The 23691-nt window shown below is 39.5% G+C and overlaps 1 protein-coding gene across 2 annotated transcripts in view; it reads right to left on the bottom strand.

The window, feature by feature from the left end:
* The window catches only part of sema5a (sema domain, seven thrombospondin repeats (type 1 and type 1-like), transmembrane domain (TM) and short cytoplasmic domain, (semaphorin) 5A), a 241796-nt gene that overhangs the window by 12408 nt on the left and 205697 nt on the right, over positions 1–23691 (bottom strand). For both annotated transcript variants that reach the window (XM_053611959.1, XM_053611960.1), the window contains 2 exons: positions 13210–13380; positions 2225–2380 (listed from right to left, as the gene is read on the bottom strand). In XM_053611959.1, the coding sequence (XP_053467934.1) occupies positions 2225–2380; positions 13210–13380 (327 nt within the window). The remainder of the gene's footprint in view (positions 1–2224; positions 2381–13209; positions 13381–23691) is intronic.

A 23691-nucleotide genomic window follows, 5' to 3' on the forward strand; every position in this document is an offset into this window, starting at 1 on the left:
AATATTACCAATGTTTGTCATGTCAAATTTGACAAGTTCTGATGAGTCTACAAACAGTCATGTATGAAGTATCTCAGATTTCCTGCTTGTTTATAAATGCAAATGAATCCCAAAACACATTACTGTAATGCCTGTGTTCGATCAGCCCACTTACGCAAGGAATGGGACGAGTCACTAATTAGTCCAGCGCCACTGAGATTGATTATTTGGTGGGACATGCATTACTGCCTGTCGATATGAAGACAACTTGGAGTCTGTGTGCTCTGAAGTCGATACAGGAAGCGTGTGTATGTGTTTCTGTTTTCCGTAGCTCCAGCTCACCCTTTTCGCTTGATTATTAGTGTACATCAGTAGTTTTATTTGTGTCTTAGTATTCTGTAATCTGAGTTTATGTTGGGATTTTTTCTTTTTAATTCCCAACTGTCAAAGATCTTCAGTTCTATTTTTGATCATTCCAGACTAGCAGTGTGGTTTACTTAAAAAAAAACTAGTGGAAGTTTTGTCATTTGCTTTTTTTCCTTGTTGAGCACCAGTAGCAAGATCACCATCTTGCAACAGGAAATCACTGGGGCTGTTAACACATCGAATGCGGATCAAATGCTGTTGCTGCAGCCTGGGACAAACACTGTGTGCCATCTGCCATTGGTACCTGGACATGTCTTTGGCGTACCGACCCAGGCACTAAATGATAACCTCCTTCTGTCTGAGACATTATCTTAGCTAGGTGCAACTAGGGGCCCTTCTATGTTGTCACATTATTCCTGTGGAGTAGGGTTTCAAAAACTGCATCGGGGAGTTACGCAGGATACAGTGCTTAGATAAAGAACACAAAGATGGTTTCATGTCAGAGCAGACTGTCTCCAAGCCTTAGAGCATGATTCGCTAAAAGCACAGGGGTTTCCAGTGTCACTTTTGAAAATATACTGTGGACAGTGGGATGTTTTCCCCGTCTTGTCTGAAGCACTGAAACTTGATATTATCATATTAGTGGCTACTGAGCACACTGTTCATAGGGTATTGCAAGATATTTTCCACTTCCAAAAAAGAGGCAGAATCTGCCCCATTCTGGAGAGACCTAAATGTATTTTTAAAACAAAAGCCATTCCATATGCTATCCATACCAATTTGTGGTTTGTAACCATAGATCTGAGCAATGCATATTTCTACATGTACCACAATGGAACATGTCTGACCTTCATGCAAATCAGTGGTCCCATGGTGTTACCTAGACTTGGTGCTAAGCTGTTTGTGCAACTTGCCATATGATCCAGTATTACATGAAGATAGAAGATTTTGCTTACGACATTTTTTTTTGCTGACCATCAGCGCAGCCAGGTAGGTCTCCAAAATCGGATGCAATGTTGGTCAGGACGCAGTGGCCTCCTTGGGGACCAGAGTCTAAACATGTCATGCTATGGCTGACCCCAACCTTCCTGCCAAAGGTAATCTATTTGCTTTTGCAGGTGTGAATGTACACAGACCAGCCCTGTGTCCACTGAGTGTTCTCAAACACTTTGTGTAAGTGACTGCCTGTAGACTTTGAGGGGTACTGTACCATAAAGGGCCTCCACTGTAAAGCATGTGATTGCACAAGCATGCTTGAATTTTGAAAATCGAATTGAATTTTGAAACATGCCAGATTTTTCACACTGAATTCTGCTTCATTGCACCTCACAGTTGAGAATGATTTGAAAGTTGAACCTTCTGATTTCTTGTTTCCCAGTTTCCTAAGTCCACAGAGTCCTGATTTCCCGATTCCAATGTTTTAGTTCCCTTCCATGGATTCATAATTTTTTTTTTTTATTTTTTTTTTTTTACAATACCAGTTTCCTACTTCCACTATGTGTTAAATTCCTTAGCAACATAATTACCCAGTTTTCAAGTATCCTACGTCTCAATTTTACTAGTTTTCCAGGTTTCTGTTAACATTTCTTAGCATTTATTTCCCAGTTTCCAAGTCATGTTGTTCCTCAGTTCCTTGCTTTTCAAGTTTCCTAGTTTCTAGAGTCCTAGTCATTGGTCTTTTGTCTTTCTTGAGTTTGTCCTTTATATTGTTGTACCAAGTGATCTTGTTTTTTTAAAAAGATACTATATAAATTTAATTAATTTCACTCTATGCATATGTCCTTACTCTGTTGAGTCTGGTCCCATAGTGTTACTATAAGTCTCTCTATTTGTGTGTGTGTGTGTGTGTGTGTGTGTGTGTGTGTGTGTGTGTGTCCACCTGGGATAAAGTTGGAGTCGGACAGGCAGGCACGGACTTCACTGCTGTTCCCAGAACACTGATTCCCAGTAGGAAATAGAACATCACAGTGACGAAGCCGAATTTGAGAACCGGATGAGTCACAGTGGGACCATTCAGACCAATCAGACCAACTCTCTGTGGAAAAACAGCATTAAATTTATTTTTAACTTTAATAGTTTTATACAGTAATGTTGTGTGAAAACTCCAGAGTCCACTGTGAAGGAGTCTAATAATTTCGGGTGCTGAAATGCTCACTTTGCTCAGCTCTATGTTTAGCAACAAGTTTGATAAAGCATCAACACTTTTAGTAAAATGGATATTACATTCAAGTGGTCACTCAAAAGGATATTTCTTTGCTTTCTCATCCAGAGCTTGAGACTACAAACTGACTCCACAATCACCTCCACCTACATTAACTCCCACATTAACCTAACTGCTTTGACATAAATTCTGTAGCGGAGTATTATATCCATATGTACATGCTAACTTTGGTAAGAAAAAAAAGTTTTTTGAAAAATAGCATTTTATAAGCTGAATCCTCTAAACTTTTGGAACAAACAGCTGCAACTGGCTAATAAATCAAACCTTGTGTTAGTCCTGGGGGATTTAGCAGTGCAGAGTTTAGTATTCAACCTCATTTAACACCTCTAATTTAACTAATCAGCTAATGATTAAGACTTATATGGACTGAATTAGAAAATAAACACAGATCAATTCAGGACTTTCACTGTTCAATACATGAAAGAGGTTGCAGTTGAACAAATAGTGATTCTCAGACTTTGAGTATCAGATTCAGCAGATTCTTTCTTGTATGCTAGCTTTTTATCTTTTTTTTTAATTTGAAATATTCATGCAGCTTAGATATGGATAATATAATTGCAATCATTTTTTTTTATTATCCTTTGGTGGCATGGGAAATCCTGTCAGGTGGTGCAATTCTGAATACTTTAATAATATATGAAGAGTGCTTAACAAAGAGATCTAAAACTTCTGATCCCACACATTTTTCAAGTGATCAAAAATATTGGAACACGTGACTGACGGGTGTGCCCTTTCAAAGGGAACTCCATGTTGCGTGAGCTCAGCGCTGTCGGAAGTGCCCTCGCGTGTGACCGGTGTCTGAAGCTTGTGTAACATCATGCCTATTTATAGGCCTGCTGTGATCAGGTGACGTGGCGATTAAGTGCGTCGCATGATATATAAACGGCACCTGTGAATCGCGCCGTCAGCCTTATCATCTTCAGCGAGACTGCATGTCAGTCGTTTGTGTAACACTCACAAAAAGACTCTTCATTTCCTCTCTATCTTTAAAAAAAAAAAAGAAAAAAGGAGAAAAGCGTGAGTGAGAGAGAGTACAGGAAGTGTGTTACGCTGTGCTCCCGTTTCATGATGGGGGGACGGGCACACTTTCTGTATGAAGTGTCTAGGGGTGGAGCCCACCAGGGTAGCCCTCGAGAGGTCTGACTGTGTGCATTGTGAACGCCTTACTATTAGGCAGCTCGCCTTTGAGGAGACAACACACTGCCTGCTGTGGTTTGCCCTCACTCCTCCTGCACCATTAGGGCTGGACGCCATGGTGCACATGTGGCTGAGGTCACATCTATATGCTTTTCCCCGATCACTCTTCTCCCACAAGTTCTAATGAGAGTTCGCCAAGACCATCTATGTATGCTGCTAGTAGCACCTTATTGGCCAGCTCGAATATGGTTCTCAGAGATAATATCCCTGCTAGACAGCACTCATTGGGAGCTTCCCATCCACAGGGATCTACTATCTCAAGCCGGAGGGCTGATTTATCACCCTTGGCCGGTACTATGGAAACTGTGGGTCTGGCCCCTGAGGGGTACCAGCTCATAGATTCTGGTCTCACTACTGAAGTTCTAGAGACCATGTTGAACGCTAGAGCACCATCCATGAGGAAACTGTATGCGCTCAAGTGGCAACTTTTTGTCTTGTGGTGTGAGGAACGTCATCTAGAACCAGTGAAATGCACAATAGCTACAGTCCTGGAGTTCTTACAAGGATGTTTCTCAGTGTGGTTGGCTCCTCCTACAATCAGGGTCTACGTGGCCACAATTTCAGCCAGCCACGCCCATGCTGATGGAGCCTCTGTGGGGCAACATCCTCTAACTTCGAGGTTTATGCATGGTGTCAGACGGCTGAGGCCCATCTGCAGACCACGCATACCTTACTAGAACCTTTCTGTGGTCCTGGAAGGTCTGTCAGGTGCCCCATTTGAGCCCTTAGAAGCAGCCTCTGAGAAGCTTCTGACTCTAAAGGTAGCTCTTCTGCTGGCCCTGACATCTCTCAAGCGAGTAGGAGATCTACAAGCTCTCTCTGTTGGCCCTTCCTGCCTTGACATTACCCCTGGATTTGCCAAGGCCTTCCTATATCCTAGGCCAGATTATATTCCTAAAGTGCCTACATCTGCTGCCCAGCCAGTAGTGTCGCAGGCTTTCTGCCCTCCTCCGTTCCTCACACCTCACACACACACACTTCTTGCCCAGGTGTGCCCGCCTAGATTGACTCTTTAAACAGTTAATAGCTCTGAATGTCTACTCTTGGTTTGAGCACTGGGTTTCGCTTGTGAAGACTGCACTTGGTTATAAAAACAGATAAACCAAAACCAAGACCAGAAAGCTGTCTATGAGAGAAACGAGGGAAAATTCATCAGAGCCATAGCATAAGCAGTGAGCATAGTCAATACAACAATTTGTAATGTCCTGAAAAATAAAGAAACCACAGCTGTACTAACAACCAAACATTGGAGTTCAGCCAAGGAAAACAACAGAAGTTGATGACTGAAACATTGACTGAAACCCCAAAGGAACTTCATCATGCATCAAGACAATGATCCAAAACACACTGCCAACACAACAAAAGACATCAGGGGAAAAAAGTGGAAGGTTTTCACTTGGCCAAGTCAGTCACCAGACATTAACCCAATTGAACATGCATTTCACCTTCTGAAGAGGAGACTGAAGGGAGAAACCCCCTCAAAACAAAGAGCAACTGAAAGAAGCTGCATTACAAGCATGGAAAAGAATCACAAAAAGAAGAATGGAAGAATTGCCACTGGTTTGATATTAAGTGTCATTTACTTTAAGACTAACTGTTCCAATACTTTTGCTCACCTAAACATTGGGCGGTCTGCATCAAAGTGGTTTAACACATCTAGATGTACAGTGCAATCCACTAATATTGTCACCCTTAGTAAATATTAGCAAAGTAGGCTGTGAAAAATTGTCTTTATTGTTTAACCTTCTGATCTTTTGTTAAAAATATTCACAAAATTTCTCCGCTCTCATGAATCAAACAATTGCAAACAAAACACAGGTTTATATATGAAAAAATCTTTTGTTAAATATACTGTATGTGTGCAACAATAATCATTGGCACGCTTTTAGTCAATACTTTGCGCTACCTCCCTTTGCCAAGATGACAGCTCTGAGTTTTAATGCCTGATGAGGTTAGAGAATATATGGTGAGGGATCTGAGACCGTTCCTCCATACAGAATCTCTCCAGATCCTTCACATTTCGAGGTCCACGCTGGTGGACTCTCCTCTTCAGTTCACCCCACAGGTTTTCTATGGGTTTGAAGTCAGGGGACTGGGATGGTCATGGCAGGACCTTGATTTTGTGGTCAGTAAACCATTTTTGTGTTGATTTTGATGTATGTTTTGGCTCATTATCCTGCTGGAAGATCCAACCACGACCCATTTGAAGCTTTCTGGCAGAGGCAGTCAGGTTTTCATTTCATATCTGTTGAAATTTCATGGAGTTCATGATGCCATGTATCCTAACAAAATGTCCAGGTCCTCTGACAGAAAAACAGCCCCAAAACATTAAAGAGACACCACCTTTAATGTTGGTGGTGATGTAGGTGACTTCGGATTGCATTTTTGGAGACTTTCTGATCTTCAGTATGCAACTAATTTCTGCAATTCTCCAGCTGTGATCCTTGGAGATTTTTTGGCCACTCAAACCATCCTCGTCATAGTGCGTTGAGACGATATAGACACACGTCCAATTCCAGGATGATTCCTAACATTTCCATAAATTACAGTTGACTGTAACTTCTTATTTATTGCCATGATGGTGGAAATGGGCATTTTCAATGCTTTTGCTATTTTTTGAACAAATGTTTTGAGTAAAATAACAAAAGGTTAAACAATAAAGACAATTTTTCACAGCTGCCTTTGCTCATATTTTCCAAGGGTGCCAATAATAGTGGAGGGCACTATAAATATCAGGAAATTCTGATCTGTTGTCTCAAATTCATCTTTTGATCTCAAACCAAAATGGCAAACTAAAGCAAAAAAAAGAAAAAAAAAAGAAAAAGGCCTTTGCCATTAAAATACTTTCAAGGGGACTGTAAGTAAACATTCCTCTTATTGTGTGTATCAGGATTTGATTGCAGACTTTATTAGGCCAACAATTGTATTTTTTTTCATACTGAATTGTCCTCCTTTTATGGAATGATCGTAATCTTAGTCCCTTATGTAGTGAACTAGCATGAGGATGTGTTGTTGATAGAAACTATAAAGCAGTTCTGTAAGTCACTCTAGCCTCTAAACGCTAAATGCTATTAATATATATAAATGTTTGGTTGGCATAATATCTTAGTGACACATGGCTATATTATAGGTTCATTTTCACTATGTTGCTCACTTGAATGAAGATCAAGCTTAATACTACTGTATAATGGTCACAGATTTTTTCCCCACATGTTTATCCATCCATCCATCCATCCATCCTCTACCGCTTACTCCTTTTCAGGGTCACGGGGAACCTGGAGCCTATCCCAGGGAGCATCGGGCACAAGGCGGGGTACACCCTGGACAGGGTGCCAGTCCATCTCAGGGCACAATCACCCCACACGTTTATATTTCATGAACTTCCTAATCTATTGCTAGTAATGTGAAACAAATGACATTGTCATTTTTCATTTCTGGGTACAAACAGATTTCTGAATGGTTGTTTATTTAGGATGCTTTTAATAAAATAAAAACCTGACTACATGCAAAGCTATTTTATGTTATATATTATGTTATATTCAGGGAAGTACTAAATAAAATACAAAATGCAATTTTTATGATCCCTCTTATTTAAAAAAAAGTATTAACATTCTGCAGATTCTGGGAAAGTGAGTATGCCATCCACTGTATACTAGGCCAATTATGTCTGTGTGGTTATCATTGCTGACTGAGAACTACCTATGATGCAAACTGCCCAATAAATCAGAAGTAACTAAAGCAAGATGGAAGTAACATTTTGTTTATGTACTAAATAATGAATGATGTGCAAAAATGAGGAAAAATACCCATCCTACACTATGAATAAGGCAGATCGAAATGCTTGCTTAAATAATAATAATAATAATAAGAAGAAGAAGAAGAAGAAGAAGAAGAATGAATGAATCAATGAATGATTACCATTGCAATTTTAATGTAATGACAGTTTTAAATCTCATGCTTTTTTAATTGCATTTATTTTCTTTTATAATGGAATACTTATTACTTCGACCCTTATGTGTGGCCACCTCGCATGTGAATGGTAATGAAAGAAATAATATGCTGGCAAACGTTGAACACGGCCCATATTTGAACAAACCTTTTAATTGAATCATTCTTGAACTTATCGAATCAAATGACTGTTTATCAATTGTCTTTTTAATCCTCTAGCATTTCATGAGCTCGATTTTTACTGCACACGCATTTTTTTTTTTTTTTTTTTTTAATCAAATTCATTTTAATCGATTCATTTTTTGCTACCTTCTTCCCTAGTGTTATACTAGATCGGAGATGGAATTAGGAACAAATAAATTCAGCGCTAATAGGATACATTTCATGCTACATGTTTATCTCAAGTAATTAATTATCAAGCTTAAGATGGAAACTCTATTAGAGTTTCTAAAAATGCTTACAAAGCAATCACAAAGAACTCTAAGCATAGACAAAACTTTATGAATCTAAGCTTCACAGAGATCATTTCTTGAATGTACTTGTGCATAATGAAAGCTTGCTGTCAGCTCTCCCGTTGTTCACATGTCATTAGTATTCACTTCCCTCGCTCACTGTGTGATCGTAATGAATGGTGTGACAGGTGGAGCCACAAAAAGGTCATGCCAGACTTTCACTCAGGCCTTGGCTAATGGACAAACTGACATTTGAATACCAGAGATGCACCCATCTCAGCCACTGTATATATGAGGACATATCTCACCATTTAGCTGCTTTTTTTTTTTTGTTATCTCTCTTTTCCTGTGGTACTGGGTGTATTCATGCTTAAGTCTATCATTTGCTTTCATATTGAGATATCGATTTTCCTCCTTTTTCAGTGAAAGAGCATGTACAGGCATGCGATTCTTGTATGTGAATGCCTCCATGAGTGTGGTATATTTTTTTTAGATTTTAGACTAAAAGTTAAGATTATAACATATACTTCTTGTATCTGTTTTCCTCTATAAATATGACAATTAAGAATGTAAAACATCTGAACAGACAACCCCATCAGTTTATCCTATATATTAACCTTCATACATATAAATTAATTTAAAAACATTATTATTTTTAGTCGGTTTAAACGCAGCAATAATAATAATAAAAAAATTCCATTTGTGGGGCGGAGGTGGATTGGGATGTCCCTTAGTTTTTCAGCACTGAAGGTGGCAAACCTAATGATATCTCATGCTCAGTTGAGTCTGAAGTTAAATGCCAGTGATGCATCAGTTCACCTCACTTTTGAAAATGTTAACAAGCTGTCAACGCTCAGTCTGCACAGTTTTGTGAGTTGAAACTTCAAAAGAAAAGGACCTGCTCAATTATTGCTGCTCACTGCTCAGTTATTGCAGCCTTCATTACTTTACAACGCAGTCGTATTACAAGGTGGTTAGTCACTGCACGCAGCCTACAGCAAGTGGTTACCAAGCAACCACACAATGCTGACGGTAGCATAGTAACAGATAGACTTAAACTGACATCGCTAGCTGGACTTCTGATGTGTATGTCCAATCAAGACACTGCTCACATTACACGATGTCTAATGAAATTTTCTAACATGTCAGAAATTTGGTGTGATCTCTAACAGCTTGGAGGAATGCATTTATCATGCATCGTTTACCTCTGACACTGGGATTTATACTCTATTTACCATCTGATTCAAATGCAATTAAGGCAGGAACACCTGGAAAGGATGCAAGACCATGCATGCCAGGTATGCTTATTCATGCCCTGGCAGCAATACATACACTTTGTTGGTATTTGGTGGCATTGCATTTTAATTGCTTGAACTGCATTGCTTTTCACAGTACACTCCTTTGCCAGAATTTTTTCTCATTCCTCCTGACAAAACTGGTGTAACTCAGTCAGGTTTTTTCTGTGGGATTCAGGTCGGGGCTTTGTGAAGGCCACTCCAATATTTTCACTTTGTTGTCTTTCAGCCGTTTTGTCATAACTTTGAAGATATGCTTAGGATCAATGTTCTGCTGGAAGACCCAGTTGCAACCAAGTTTTTAACTTTCTGGCTGATGCCTTGAGGTTTTGCTTCAGTATTTCTAGATAATTCTCCTTCCTCATGATGCCATCTATTCTCTGAAGTGCACCAGTCCCTTTTCCAGCAAAACACCCCCACAACATGATTCTGCCACCCTCATGTTTCACAGTTTGGATTGTGTTCTTCAGATTAAAAGCCTTACCCCAGGCCTCTTCCTTGTGTGACAGCCTTTCAGGGAATGGCAATATACTGTATGACTCTCTTAATGATGGATGTACATACTCATACTTTGGTACCTGATGCCTGCGATTTCTTCCCTAAACGAAAACTAAACTGCAACTATAATGTCCACGTGCAACACGAACGAAAACTAAATAGAATTTCAAAGAATAAAACGTTTATTATCGTATTTTAAATGTCGGGTGGTCCGACTTAAGAACAGAGGTTAAACGGAGTCGATCCATCAATATTGCCAAATCATAAATGACCAGTAGTTGGCAGAGTAATGTATTAGAACTCCTTGGCACAGCAGCGATTTAGTAGCAGCGTGCTAATGGTGAAATTTATAGGTATGGCAAGACAGAGCCCAATTTGGGAACTATTCACTTTGAATGAAACGAAATAAAAATAAAAACTATAATATTTTTAAAAACTATAATAACCCTGTTTCGTTCATCCCTGTGACTTCATTTGTGCCTCCTTCCTGAATGATACAGTCGGTGTGGTCCCAAGATTTTTTAGATTTGCATGCAATTGTTTGTACAGATGTTTGTGGTACCTTCGGTTATTTGGAAATTGCTCCTAAGGTGGAACTGCACTTCAATTTTTCTGAGGTCTACACCAAGATTTTCCCATTGTATCAAATGGCAAAAAGGCACTGGCTGTAAATACAGTCACAGGTGCACTCCACATTTGACCAATAAGAATAAGAAGAATAAGAAGCTTCTAAAAGTAATTTCAGAAAGCTGAAATAAATCTGTCTCTAATGAAATGTTTTAAAATTACCTCTCATGTGAACAAAGTACATATACAGTAACTGACTTGCTAAAAGAGTTATTTTGTAATTTTTGGTGTTTCAGTAAAAAGATTTTAAAAAAAAAGAAAAAAAAAAGAAAAGAAAAAAAAAAGAAAGAGGCTGAGGAAGTAAAGACCATTTATAGCTGCTGTAACTTCCAGTGCTGTGAAAAAGTATTTGCTGATTTGCTGATGCATCTCACACTAAATTATTTCATAAATCAAAACAAAATCTAAGATAAAACAAAGGTAACCTGAGTAAATACAAAAAAAAAATAAAACAGTTTTTAAATGCAAAATGTAATTTATTGAAGTAAAAAAGTTATCCAATACCAACTGGGCCTGTGTGAAAATGTATTTGCCCGCATAGTTACTAATTCCCCGAATCTGTGAAACTGCATTCATAATGGAGTTCAGCTGGTCTAGACCCAACCAGGCCTGATTACTGCAAACCCTGTTCAATCACATCAACACTTACATAGAACTTTTTCAACAGCATGGAGTTGGTTAAAATGTCTTATCCAGTAACATACTATACCAGAATTGAAAGAAATTCCAGAAATGATGAGGAAGAAGGTGATTTGAAATGCAGTAGTTTGGGAAGGGTTACAAAGCCATTTCAATGGGACTCCAAAGAACCACAGTGAGCACCATTATCTCCAAATAGAAAAAAGCACAGCACAGTAGTGAGCCTTCCCAGAAGTGGCCGACTTTCCAGAATTCCACCAAGAGCACAGTGACGACTCATCCATGAAGTCAAGGACAACAGTGAAGGAACTACAGGCCTGTCTTGCATCAATAAAGGTCATTGTTCATAGCTCTCAACTATCAGAAAGACACTGGGCAAAAATGGCGTCCATGGAAGTACGGTGAGGCAAAAACCACTGCTAACCCAGAAGAACATTAAGACTCCTCTGAATTTTGCCCAAACACACATTGATGATCCTCAGATTTTTGGGAGAATGTTCTGTGTAATGATGAGTCAAAAGTGGAAATGTTTGGAAGTCAGGGGTCTCATTACATCTGGCATGAACCAAACAGAATTTCACAAAAAGAACCTACGGTCAAACATGGTGGTGGAAGTGCGATGGTGTGGGGATGCTTTGCTGCTTTAGGGCCTGGGCAACTTGCAATGGTTGAGAGAAACATGAATTCTGCACTCTACCAGAAAATCCTAAAGGCGAATGTCCAGTCTTCAGTCTGTAAGTTGAAACTCAAGAGCAACTGGATTATGCAGCAAGACAATGATCCAAAGCATAGGAGTAAATCCACCTCTGAATGGCTCAAGGAAACTAAAATGAATGTTTTTGGTGGCCTAGTGAAAACTGACTGGGAACAAATGAGATGCTTTGGTAGGACCTTAAACGGGCAGTTTATGCTCAAAAACCCTCCAGTGTGGCTGAACTAAAGCAGTTCTGCAGAGAAGAGTGGGCCAAAATTCCACCACAGTGCTGTGAAAGACTGATCTCCAGTTATTGGAAGCATCTGGTTGCAGTTATTGCTGCTAAAGATGGCACAACCAGATTTTATGTTTAAGGGGGCAATTATATATATATAAAAAACCCCAAAACTGTATTGTGTGTTTACTCAGGTTGCCTTTGTTTTTATTTTGCATTTCGTTTGAAGATCTAAAACTAGCCCTGTAATGGATTGGCACCCTGTCCAGGGTGTACCCCGCCTTGTGCCCCATGCTCCCTGGGATAGGCTCCAGGTTTCCCCGTGACCCTGAAGGAAGGATAAGTGCTACAGAAGATGGATGGATGGATGGATGGATGGATGGATAGATCTAAAACTATTCAGTATGAGATATACACAAAAACAGAAGAAATACTTTTTAACAGCACTGTAAGTGATAACAGGAACTAACTTCTCTCACAGATGTTCCATAACATGAATGATTAAAATGTGCTATCCTTTAATAAGGTTTTTTTTTTTTTTAAAGAATTTTTGGCAGATTCCTGTGGTATAAGTGGAATAACACCTTGGAAATATAAAAACAATAATAATAATAATAATAACAATAATAATAATAATATAATACAGCACAGACCATCATTTGTTATTCCTTACTTGGCCTATTCAAGCAAATAGTCTTACCTATAGTGGCCTACACACATTTAAAAAAAAGAAAAAAAGATTTGTCTCAGTTTTAGTCAAGACATTCCTGAATAATAACACATTTTGCTTTAGTTTTTAAATAAATAAATAAATAAATACATATAGTAGGAACAGTGGACTTTCTGTGTGTGTGTAGACATGTACATATGTGAGTTAGTAAGTGTGCATCTGCATGTGGGCGTTATGTGAGTGTTTAGGCATATACACAGTAAATGTGTCTGTAAATAGTAGCTTTGAGTACGCATATTTAAATTAGAGCGTGGGATTATGTGTGTAGGTGAAATAGTGTGTGTGTGTGTGTGTGTGTGTGTATGTGTGTGTGTGTGTGTTTGTATACCTGGACAGGCCTGTGTGTTACACAGGGCCTCCTCAGTGTGTAAGCCAAGGCAGATGTCTCCTCCGTAAGCAGGCGGTGGGTTACTGCACGAACGAGTGCGGATGTAATGACCCCCACCACATGTGGCTGAACATCTGGACCAAGAAGACCAACATGACCAGCTTCCATCCACTGAACATGGGGGGAGAGAGAGAGAGTGAGAGAGAGAGAGAGAGAGAGATGGCTTGAGAAATAAAGGAAAATTCTCTTTCACTAAGCTACATTTAATGTCTGTAATAAATTATTCAAATACACGTCTCAAGTGAAAGCTTTACTCAGTGAATAATACATTGCTGTGATTATAATGGTCTTGTCAATCATGCAAAATGAGAATCTGGAGAACACAGAACACAGGATGTCTTTTAGGAGAACAGGGGTGTGTGTCTCTGAGTGTGGTAGGTGGGTGTTTATTGGAGTATACAAGTGAGCATATGCTTGCATATGGAAGATGGTTGTGCATTCAAGTGGGTAAGATGCAAGTTCTCTTGAGTATGGCAGGTGGCTGTGCCTGTGAGTGGGACAAGTGAGTGTGTCCTTGAGTGGGACAAGTGCATGTGTCCTTGAGTGTGGTAGGTGACCATGTCTGAGTGTGGTGGTTGGATATTCCTCATAGTGGGAAAGGTGGCCATGTCCTTAAGTGTGTCTTTGATTGGGGCAGGTGGGAATGTCCTTGAATGTGGTAGGTGGCTGTGCCTTTGAGTGGGACAAGTGGGTGTGTCCTGGATTGTGGGAAATGGGCATGCCTTTAAGTGGGACAGACAAAGTGACATAGGTGAGCATACTTTTGAGTGGGACAGGTGGGCATATACTTCACTGTGGTTGGTAGCCATGTCCTTGACGTGGATGTGCCTTTGAGTTTGACAGACGGGTATGTCCTTGAGCATGTCTTTGAGTGGGACAAACGGGTATGTCCTTGAATGTGGTAGGTGGATTTGTCCCCTTCTGCTGCATTTTCATTTTCTCAAAGAATGCTTTTGTTTTTTTTTTTGTCTAAGGACAGCACACAGAGGCCATCCACATCAGATCTGTCCAAAATAATATCAACAAATCTTTGACTAATGTTTGTTAAACACTCAATATGGCAAAGATTCAGCTAGTTCAGCGTCTTGAGTGCAGGATGTTTAGTCATTCTTCCTCTGTCATTAGTAGTAGGTTTATTTGTGATAAGTGGATATTATTTAGCTCTCTGATGGAGAAGATTACAGCATTAGAGGTGCGCCTCCATACTCTAAAAAAAAAAAATATATATTAGCGAGACTGGCTACCAAAGAAGTTTGTTTTACCAAACAAAATTGGTAGCATTTCAAACAGAATGGAAGGAGAGCCTCCTGTACTATAGAAAATCTCTTAGTGCTGTTAGATCAATGTATCACTCCATCCTAATAGAAGATCATAAAAAATAATCCTAGATACTTATTTAATACTGTAGCAAAATTAACTAGGAATAAGAGCACCACAGAAGCATTCAAACCATCAATATGTAGTAGCGTTCTTTCAAAAAATAATAATAATAATAATAATAATAATGACAAAATTGAAAATATCAGGTAAAAAAATTCAGACTATAAATTTAAAGCCAGACAAAATGGTGACTAACACTGTAGATAACAATATAACTATATCAGATCAGCAATTAGAATGTTTTACTCAAGAGACCTTGAGAATTTCCTCATGAAAATCACCAACTTGTACTAGATCCTTTAACCACATGTTTCTTCAAACAGATAATACCAGAAGCAATTGAACCTCTTCTAAAAAAAATGATCAATTCTTCCCTTAGCACTGGCTATGCACCTAAATCTTTTAAACCAGCAGTTATCAAACCCCCTAATTGAAAAACCTGACCTCGACTCTTGTCAGCTGTCCAACTACAGACCATTATCAAATCTCCCCTTTATCTCCAAGATCCTAGAAATAGTTGTAGCCCAGCATGAGTTTTGCTCATACCAACATAGGAATAACATTCCTGAAATGTATCAGTCTGTATTTAGTTCTCATCATAGCATAGAAACAGCACTGGTTAAAGTGGTAAACGACCTACTACTGACCTCAGATCGGGGTTGTGTCTCCTTGCTTGTGTTGCTTGACCTTAGTGCAGCTTTCGACACCACTGATCATACTATTCTCTTTGATAGACTAGAAAATCTTGTTGGAGTTGAGGGAACGGTCCTCTCCTGGCTCAGGTCTTATTTGACTGATTGCTATCAGTTTATAGATGGTGACTTCTTTACACATACTAAGGTAACGTTTGTTGTTCCGCAAGGTTCTGTTTTAGACTGACTGCTTTCTTCTATTTATAGATGCTACCTCTGGGTAAAATTATTCATAAACATGGTATTGGCTTCCACTGTTATGCTGATGACACACAGTTGTATGTTTCCGCAAAGGCAGATGTGTATTTCATTTGAAGCTCATGTAGATAACATTACCAGGACAGACTTCATTCATCTCAGAAATATTGTTAAGATAAGAAATATAACGTCACTGCATGATGCAGAAGAACTAGTTCATGCTTTTTTTACCTCTAGGTTGGATTATTGTAATGCCTTACTGTCTGGATGTTCCAGTAGATGCATAAACAAGCTCCAGTTAGTCCAGAACGTAGCAGTAAGAATATTTACTAGAATCAGAAGATATGGCCACATCACACCTAGGTGGGTGCACTTTTGCATGGGACAGGTGGGTGTGTCTTCAAGCCTATATATGGACTCAAAGGCATGCATACATTCTGATGAGTGGACATCAAGACATGCCCACTTAGAGCTGCTCTCTATATTTCCATATATGAACCTGACAGATGCTGAAATTGAAACTGAGAGCAGAAGATAGAAATTTAGAATGATAGAGACAGACGATGGAGGAGAAGAGATGAAGGGAATTCAACCGAGGGAACGGGATAAAGAAAGACTAGGTATGCGGCACAAAATTAGTGAGAGCATTAAAGATGATAGAGAGGGAGGTAAAAAGAGACAGACAGTGAAGAAGCAGACAAAGAGAGAAGAAAAAGAGAAAGGTAGCATGGCATGTCCAAAGTGCCTAAAATACGTGATTATTTTCTGAGAGCCACATTTTATAAGTGAAGCCTAAACAGGAACTTGTGACTCGACAGTGTAAAATTGAATTACTTTATAAACGGAGCATGCATGATTCAGACCAATCCGAGTCATGTCAAGGCAATCATGTTCCCGAAACCGCTCGAGTAAACTTGGCTAATTGGCTTTTACAGTGTGTGTATTATTCAACCAGATCCTGAACAAGCAAAACCGATTTGGTTCTCAAACTGCTCAAACTACCCCTTCACCTCTACTATAATTAATAAGGCAAACAAATCAGCAGCACCTCTCTATTCTTTCTAAAAGAGCAGAGGGAGATGAAAGCCAAAGATTCCCCAAGCATTCACACTGTCTGAGGTCTAATTAAGTCTGTGCAAAGATGGAACGGTCATCCTGTTTCATCTCAGCACATTAAAAACCCAACAATATGAGTCAGCTAGCAACGCTAGATAATCACTCGCTGACCACTTTAATAGGAACACCTGCACCCCTGCTCATTCATGTAATTATCCAAACAACCAATTGATTGGCAGCAGTGCGATGCATAAAATCATGCAGGTACAGATCAAGAGCTTCAGTCAATGTTCCCATCAAACATCAGAATGGGAAAAAATGTCATATCAGTGACTTTAACTGCGGCATGGTTGTTGGTGACAGACAGGCTGGTTTGAGTATTTCAGAAACTGCTGACCTTCTGGGAATTTCACACAGAAGTCTCTAGAGGTTATACAGAATAGAGCAGAAAACAAAAAACATCCAATGAGCAGCAGTTCTGTAGGTGGACATGCCTCATTGTTGAGAGAGAGGAGAGTGGACAAACTGGTTTGAGCCGGCAGGAAGCTTACAGTAACTCAGATAACTCTTTACATAACTCTTTGTGGTGAGCAAAAAGGCATCTCAGAGGTGGATGATCTACAACAAAAAGTGCATAAAAACCCACTGTCCACTGCAATCCTACTTGATCCGACGTAATTGATGTAGCGAGATAAATGCACTGCATTTAAAACCAACCAGCTAACATTATAAACTCTGTTTAAACAGGGGAAACATAAACAGAGCTAAATATGCAGTAATGTTCCATGACATCCTTGACTGGTTAATACTAAGTACAGTACATTACTCATTTTTATATCACTACTGGTATTGGCAGTGATGAGTCCCAAAAAATGTACTCATACTCAGTCTGGAAAAAAAAAATGGGTGTAGATACACTATTGTAATGTTGAATTGTGTCTAAAAAGGTTTATACAAAACTTTTTGCAGAATGCTTTCAAACTAGTAAAACAAGTTGTACAGGCTGACAGCTGAGCAAGTGTATTGAAGACCATCACTACTCGCTCCAACCAGAAGCCCTGGATGACTGCGGAGGTGCGTGTGCTGCCGAGGACCCGAGACTCTGCCGGTGACAAAGCGGTCCTAAGAATAGCAAGGGCCAAACTGTCACAGGCCATCAGAGAGGCAAAGCGTGCCCAGAAAATCCACAGCCACTTGGACAGCAGTGACACACGGCGCATGCAGCCATGCGTTCACTCTTTGTTGAACATCGATGGCTCCTCCGTGGAGATCGTCAAGAGCACCAAATTCCTTAGTGTTTACCTGGCGGAGAACCTCACTTGGTCCCTCAACACCCGCTCCATAACCAAGAAAGCCCAGGAGCACCTCTTCTTTCTGAGAAGTCTAAAAAAAGCCCATTTCCCACCCCTACAGGGGAACTATTGAGTGCATCCTGAGCAGCTGCATCACTGCCTGGTTTGGAAATTGCACCGTATCGCAGCAGATAGAGAGGACAGAAAAGATCACAGGGCCTCTCTTCCATCATCACAGAGATTTACACCACACGCTGCAAAGCCACCAGCATTGTGGATGACCCCACACACCACTCACACAAACTCTTCACCCTACTGCCATCTGGAAAAATGTACCGAAGCATTTGGGCCCTCATGGCCAGACTGTGTAACAGTTTCTTCCCCCAAGCCATCAGACTCCTCAATACTCAGAGATCAGACTGACAACAAACACACACACACACACACACACAGAACACCAACTGAACATTGTATTTCTAAAAAATATAATATTTAATTTCTTGTCACTATTATACACTTATACCTGGCTGCTACCACAATAAATGCTGTGTCCATATATAGTATAACATATATTACGAGTATACGCTTATCCGCTGAATACTATGTCATAGTATGTTGTGTTTACATTCACAGAATTTTTATTATATTATTATTCTTTTGCAATACCTCTTATATCCGACACTTCCACACTAGAACTGAGTGCTGATCCGCGCTTCACTTTCTGTGCCCACTGTCCTGTTTTAGTACTTTCTGTTCTGTCTTGTTTTGTGCTGTTTGCAGACATTTGCACATGCGCTTTATGTACAAAATGAGTAGGTCTTATTTAGCTCTGTGTCATCTAATGTAGATAGTGTGTTGTTTTATGTAGCCCACGGTTCTGGAGGAACACTGTTTCGGTTCACTATGTAACTGTACCAGCTGTATATGGTTGAAATGACAATAAAGCCACTTGACTTGATGTGTTGCATTTAAATCTATATACATAAAGGAGCTGAGACGACCATAAAAAGCCATGATGCTATGGCCACGACTGTGGATTGTTACCCTGACAGAAGGCACAGTTTCCCCTTAATGAGCCTTTATGAAATAATACTCATAACTGCAAATAAAACTGATCTAGAAATCCTACAGGCAGTAGGCTAAGCAAGAGACATAGCAGTAGATGGTGGAGGATACAGATGAAAAGTTGCCTCGGTGAAGTCTGGTAAAATCACACAGTGCTAACTATTGCTAGTCCTGAACGGGTCTTAGGTGCACAGGTCTACGAGGCACAGGATTGTAACCTGTTTCCGTCTGAACCAGGCAGAACCGTTTGAGGCAGCAGGCTACTCTTTAAATGTCCCTGTCTGTCATCACTACAGTTGAAATTTCCATTTTCTTTCCAGTTAAATAACCTGCTCAGTTGCATAGTTCGCCCTGGCATAATTCTGCAGGCCAACACTGCACAATGCACAGAAGTGCTATAAATCTCCCGCTCAGAATAAGTCAGCCCATTCAGGACACTTTCAATTCGGTGCATGGCAGCAAACAATACCAACGAATTCTCCGTACTGACCTACTAGACTCTAAAATATTATTTACTGAGTCTTATTCTTTTTCTATATTCATTTTTGCTTAATTTCATGAAGGGTGTCAATGATTTTAGAGGGTACCATAAGTCTGTATTTAACAAGTGGAGCAACATTATCATCCCATCCATTTCTAACATACAATTCTGTCCTCAAACTTTAGTGACCTCATGCCTCTAACTAGAAAACGTTTTTTTTTCACTATTATTTTATAGATAACACTGTTATACAGAAACCACAGAAGCAAGTCTGCTTTAGATATTATCAACTCGACAAGGCACTTTGTGACAAGTGTATTATGATTTAGGAGGTCGCTTGCACCACGCTAAATGATTTGTGACAATGGGAACGTTGTTTACGTTTCATATTTGAACAATCTGTTCTTTTAAATCACGTCTAGTCGGAGGCTTCACATAGCAAATGTAGAGATGAAATTAAGACGTTACACGCCATTGTTTCTGCATCTCCGTAACAGATGATGATGGATGATGTCTTTTAAGTGAATTACAAATGTTGGTGTTTGGCATTAATAATGATTACAGACAAGGAAAATTCCTAATTGTCTACTCTCCCTGTATTTTCCCCCTGCTTAAGGAGTGAATTTCCATTTAGACAACATGCTTCCGTTTAATGTGGGGACAAGCGCTCATTTAATTAGGCTGACTCCTCCTGTAATACAACGAGAGCTAGCAGCCAGTGTAATTAGACTGAGATGTGATTACGTACACTGTGCTGTGGGGACGTTTCTCTATTTCCAGCAACAAATCAGAGTTTTTCCACCTCTTAACAGAGGCGTTTGTTTTGTACTTTTATACTTATGAACAAATCCAAGTGCCTTTGTTTCCTTTTGTTCCCTTCCTCATTAATCACTGCTCAACAACCCTCTAACATGTAGCGATTCCCTTAGGGACGTTAGTATAAAATGAGACATGGTCACATAATCACTTCAGCGAAGAGCACTACAGTCAGTGGAGAGTTAGTCTGTGCGTGTGTGCATGCGTTATTGTGCATTAGTGCATCTGTTTTTTACATCTGTTCCCTGTGAATCGCACATTAGCACCTTTGGCGATTATATTCTACACTGATTTCAGTAGCACTTTTTGTGAAGCCTGTGTTGATAAAGACATGAATAAGCATTAAAATACATGTTTATAATATAATGCGGAAGAATATTCTGCATATGCACCTTAAGTCAGATTTATAAAGTAAACACTCATCCATAGAAGAGAAAACAAGTCTTCATGAGCACCGAATAATGTATATTCGTGGATTTCTGGCGCTGCACTGCATCGTTCTGTAGATCATCCGCTCACCGCTTATGCATGTGTCATTACTACACGCTTAAAATACGTGCTCCCAAACTCAAAATGACGCAAATAATTTTGTAAAAACATAAAAGGAAAGAAGAAAATGACTACAGTATGCACATAATTATTTAAAAAAAAAAAAAAAAAGTATTCATGTATGTCATCTTTTATTTTTTATTTCATTTTATCTCACTCATTTTCACATTGTTCAGGAAAGGCCATCAGTACACTGCTAACCCTGCATCCACACATCCTCAGGTCAGTCAGATGCCTACACATTGTCCTTGTGAAAAAAAACCCCCAAAACAACAGATTTACTGCTGGTTGCCATGTAAAATGGTGAGTGGTAGCTCAGCGGATAAGACGTTGGACTTGTGAGTACAAATCCCGGCACTGCCAAGCTGCCACTGTTGGTCCCTTGAGCAATGCTCAGCGTGTATGAATTGAGATCACTGTAAGTCGGTCTGGATAAGGGCGTCTTCCAAACGCTGTAATGTAATGTAATGTAAAATCTGTATCATAGGTTGATGTAGTAACGCGGAATAATTCTGTCACATATCTTTTGTATTTCTATACGCTCCAAACTGCTAATCTTCAAACAAAGTAAAATACTTTTAGAGCAATTAACAGGCAACTTGTCTAGGAACAAGACTGCAGAACCGATGTTCATAGGGTGAGTCAACTACTAAAAACCATGTTACACCAGACGCGGTAAATGTACTGCTTCAGTATCACATCAGCACTGCATGGAGCACACTCCCATTTTAATCAGCATAGTGTTTTACACAATTATCACATTTTCTCTGCTCCTTTGTTCTTTTCACTGCACGTGTTGCGTTAGTGCTTTTAACCTAGAAATACTACAAAATACTACATAATACAATATTCATGCTATACAGTGCAGTCTGGACCTATAATTACAACACTCCATGAGTAACTTATAGCCCTACTACAACTAGAGACACACTCCTTTTCATTCATGAACCTGAGGGCATTTTCAGACCTGTAGATCTGTGCTTGGTTCCGAAATGGGTACTTAAATTGTTACAGTGTTGTATTTTCTCCTTGGCTTGGTTCACGTTCACAAGGAAATATTTCAAAGTGTACCAAAATGTGTTGCAAGTCACGTGTGAGTAAAACGTCCTCTCACTGGTCAGAACGCATCTGTTTATGTTCGGTGTTCCGCGCATAACGGTCATCCATCAAGATGGATAGACAACAGCTCCGTGAGCTTATCGTGGCGTTCTTTTTTAGCTGCAGTTATTATAATTTATCTAATTTACATGTTCAATGGCGCTATCAAAGCCCATCTCCTTGAGACGTTCAGTAAACACCTTGAAAACCGCGGTGTTTTTAATGCGTTTTTGAAAGGCGTTCAGAAATACGTTCGTCAAACCAAATTTCAAATGTCTCTGGTACAAGTTAAAGTACAATTCATGCTGCGAGCCATTAGCAGTTCCCATATTGCATATATACAAGTTGGTTCATTGGTCTTTTGGTTCGGATTGCTTTCTCACCACAAGAGAACCCCTCCAGAGTTCATTTGAATTCGGGCCGAGACCACCTCAGTGCTTAATTTGATGCGGATCCAAGCGTGATTGCTGTTTTCATGTATGTCTAAATGAACCGAACCAAGGAGCCAGGTGTGAAAATGCCCTGAATGTTGAATGTGAAAGTGCTATTTACTATGATAAACTTTATATTGACACTTGTGAGTTGTTGAAAGTTTGATTTGAAAAGCATTTATCACATATGTAGTATCTCGTAATATAACATATTATATAGCTTGTGTTAGCTAGGGTTATTGCTTAAAATATTGCGTTACCAATTATATTGAATTCTAATGAAAATATAGACAAATACACTATATTGTTCTGCTGTTTGAAGTGACATTTATGTCAAACATCTTGTGAAAGCAAACAACTATCTCGCCGAAATCCCTTCCGTCTTTGAATTTTGGTGGATTCATATGCCAAGGCATACTCGGTCGTACCAGCACACCCACTTGATGACAAAGGTCAAGAAAGCCCTGGAATTGAAAAAAAAAGCTCACAAGGAAACATTTTTTATGCAAAATAACTGGTACTTTTAAAACATATAAAGCAATTTGACAATCTGGCTCTATCTTCTTGATTATGAAATGTCGCTACATATCACGGGAGAATATAATCCCTGTGCCCAAGCGCTTTACATACATAATCTGCCTCACACCAGCTTCAACCGCGAAAAACAATTTCACACTTTTACAGTTTCAGGTACGTAGGGGATATGTAGAGATCTTGAATCTTTTGAGAGCGGCCTAGAAGTGTTTCTACACATGGTCTGTTTTTACGATCCAAGTCATCTCAGGTTGATGACTTAGCATTTTTGTGCATTCTGTAGGTAAACACCACAAATGACTCAGAGTCCTATAAAATGAGCCACAAGAGAACCTTACTCGGACCAGCTCTGAGGTGCCCTGAGCATGGTTCGATCATGGTTTATTTCGTGGTCCACTTGATTTGTGTCTTGTGAAGGCGAAGTGGCCCCTTTTTGGCTAAAATAATTGAGTTTTAATATCCACAAGTTGCTGCGGTTTTCGGTCACATAACAAATAAAACTACACCATAAAACATTCTAATGGCTACCATGGGGTTGCGTGGTCCCACAAGACACATAAGCTAATTGCAAATAGAGGCGCTGTGTCACTAGAGGTTACGCAATTGAGCTTACATATTTAGGCACCATTCATATGAATAATGTACACAATATTTCTTGTATATTACCGATGTATTACATGGTTCATGCATATATTTTATTTAGGCCAAACCCCATGAGAGTCACCACTAGGCATTTGGCATGAAGCATGCCGAGTTTCATGCTTCTGCAACAGCAATTTCACTCCTTGCTGTGTTACAAAAAAAAAAATTCTGCTTTTTACTTCAATTGT

The sequence above is a fragment of the Ictalurus furcatus genome, chromosome 23 (assembly GCF_023375685.1).
Source record: "Ictalurus furcatus strain D&B chromosome 23, Billie_1.0, whole genome shotgun sequence".
Lineage (NCBI taxonomy): Eukaryota > Metazoa > Chordata > Actinopteri > Siluriformes > Ictaluridae > Ictalurus > Ictalurus furcatus.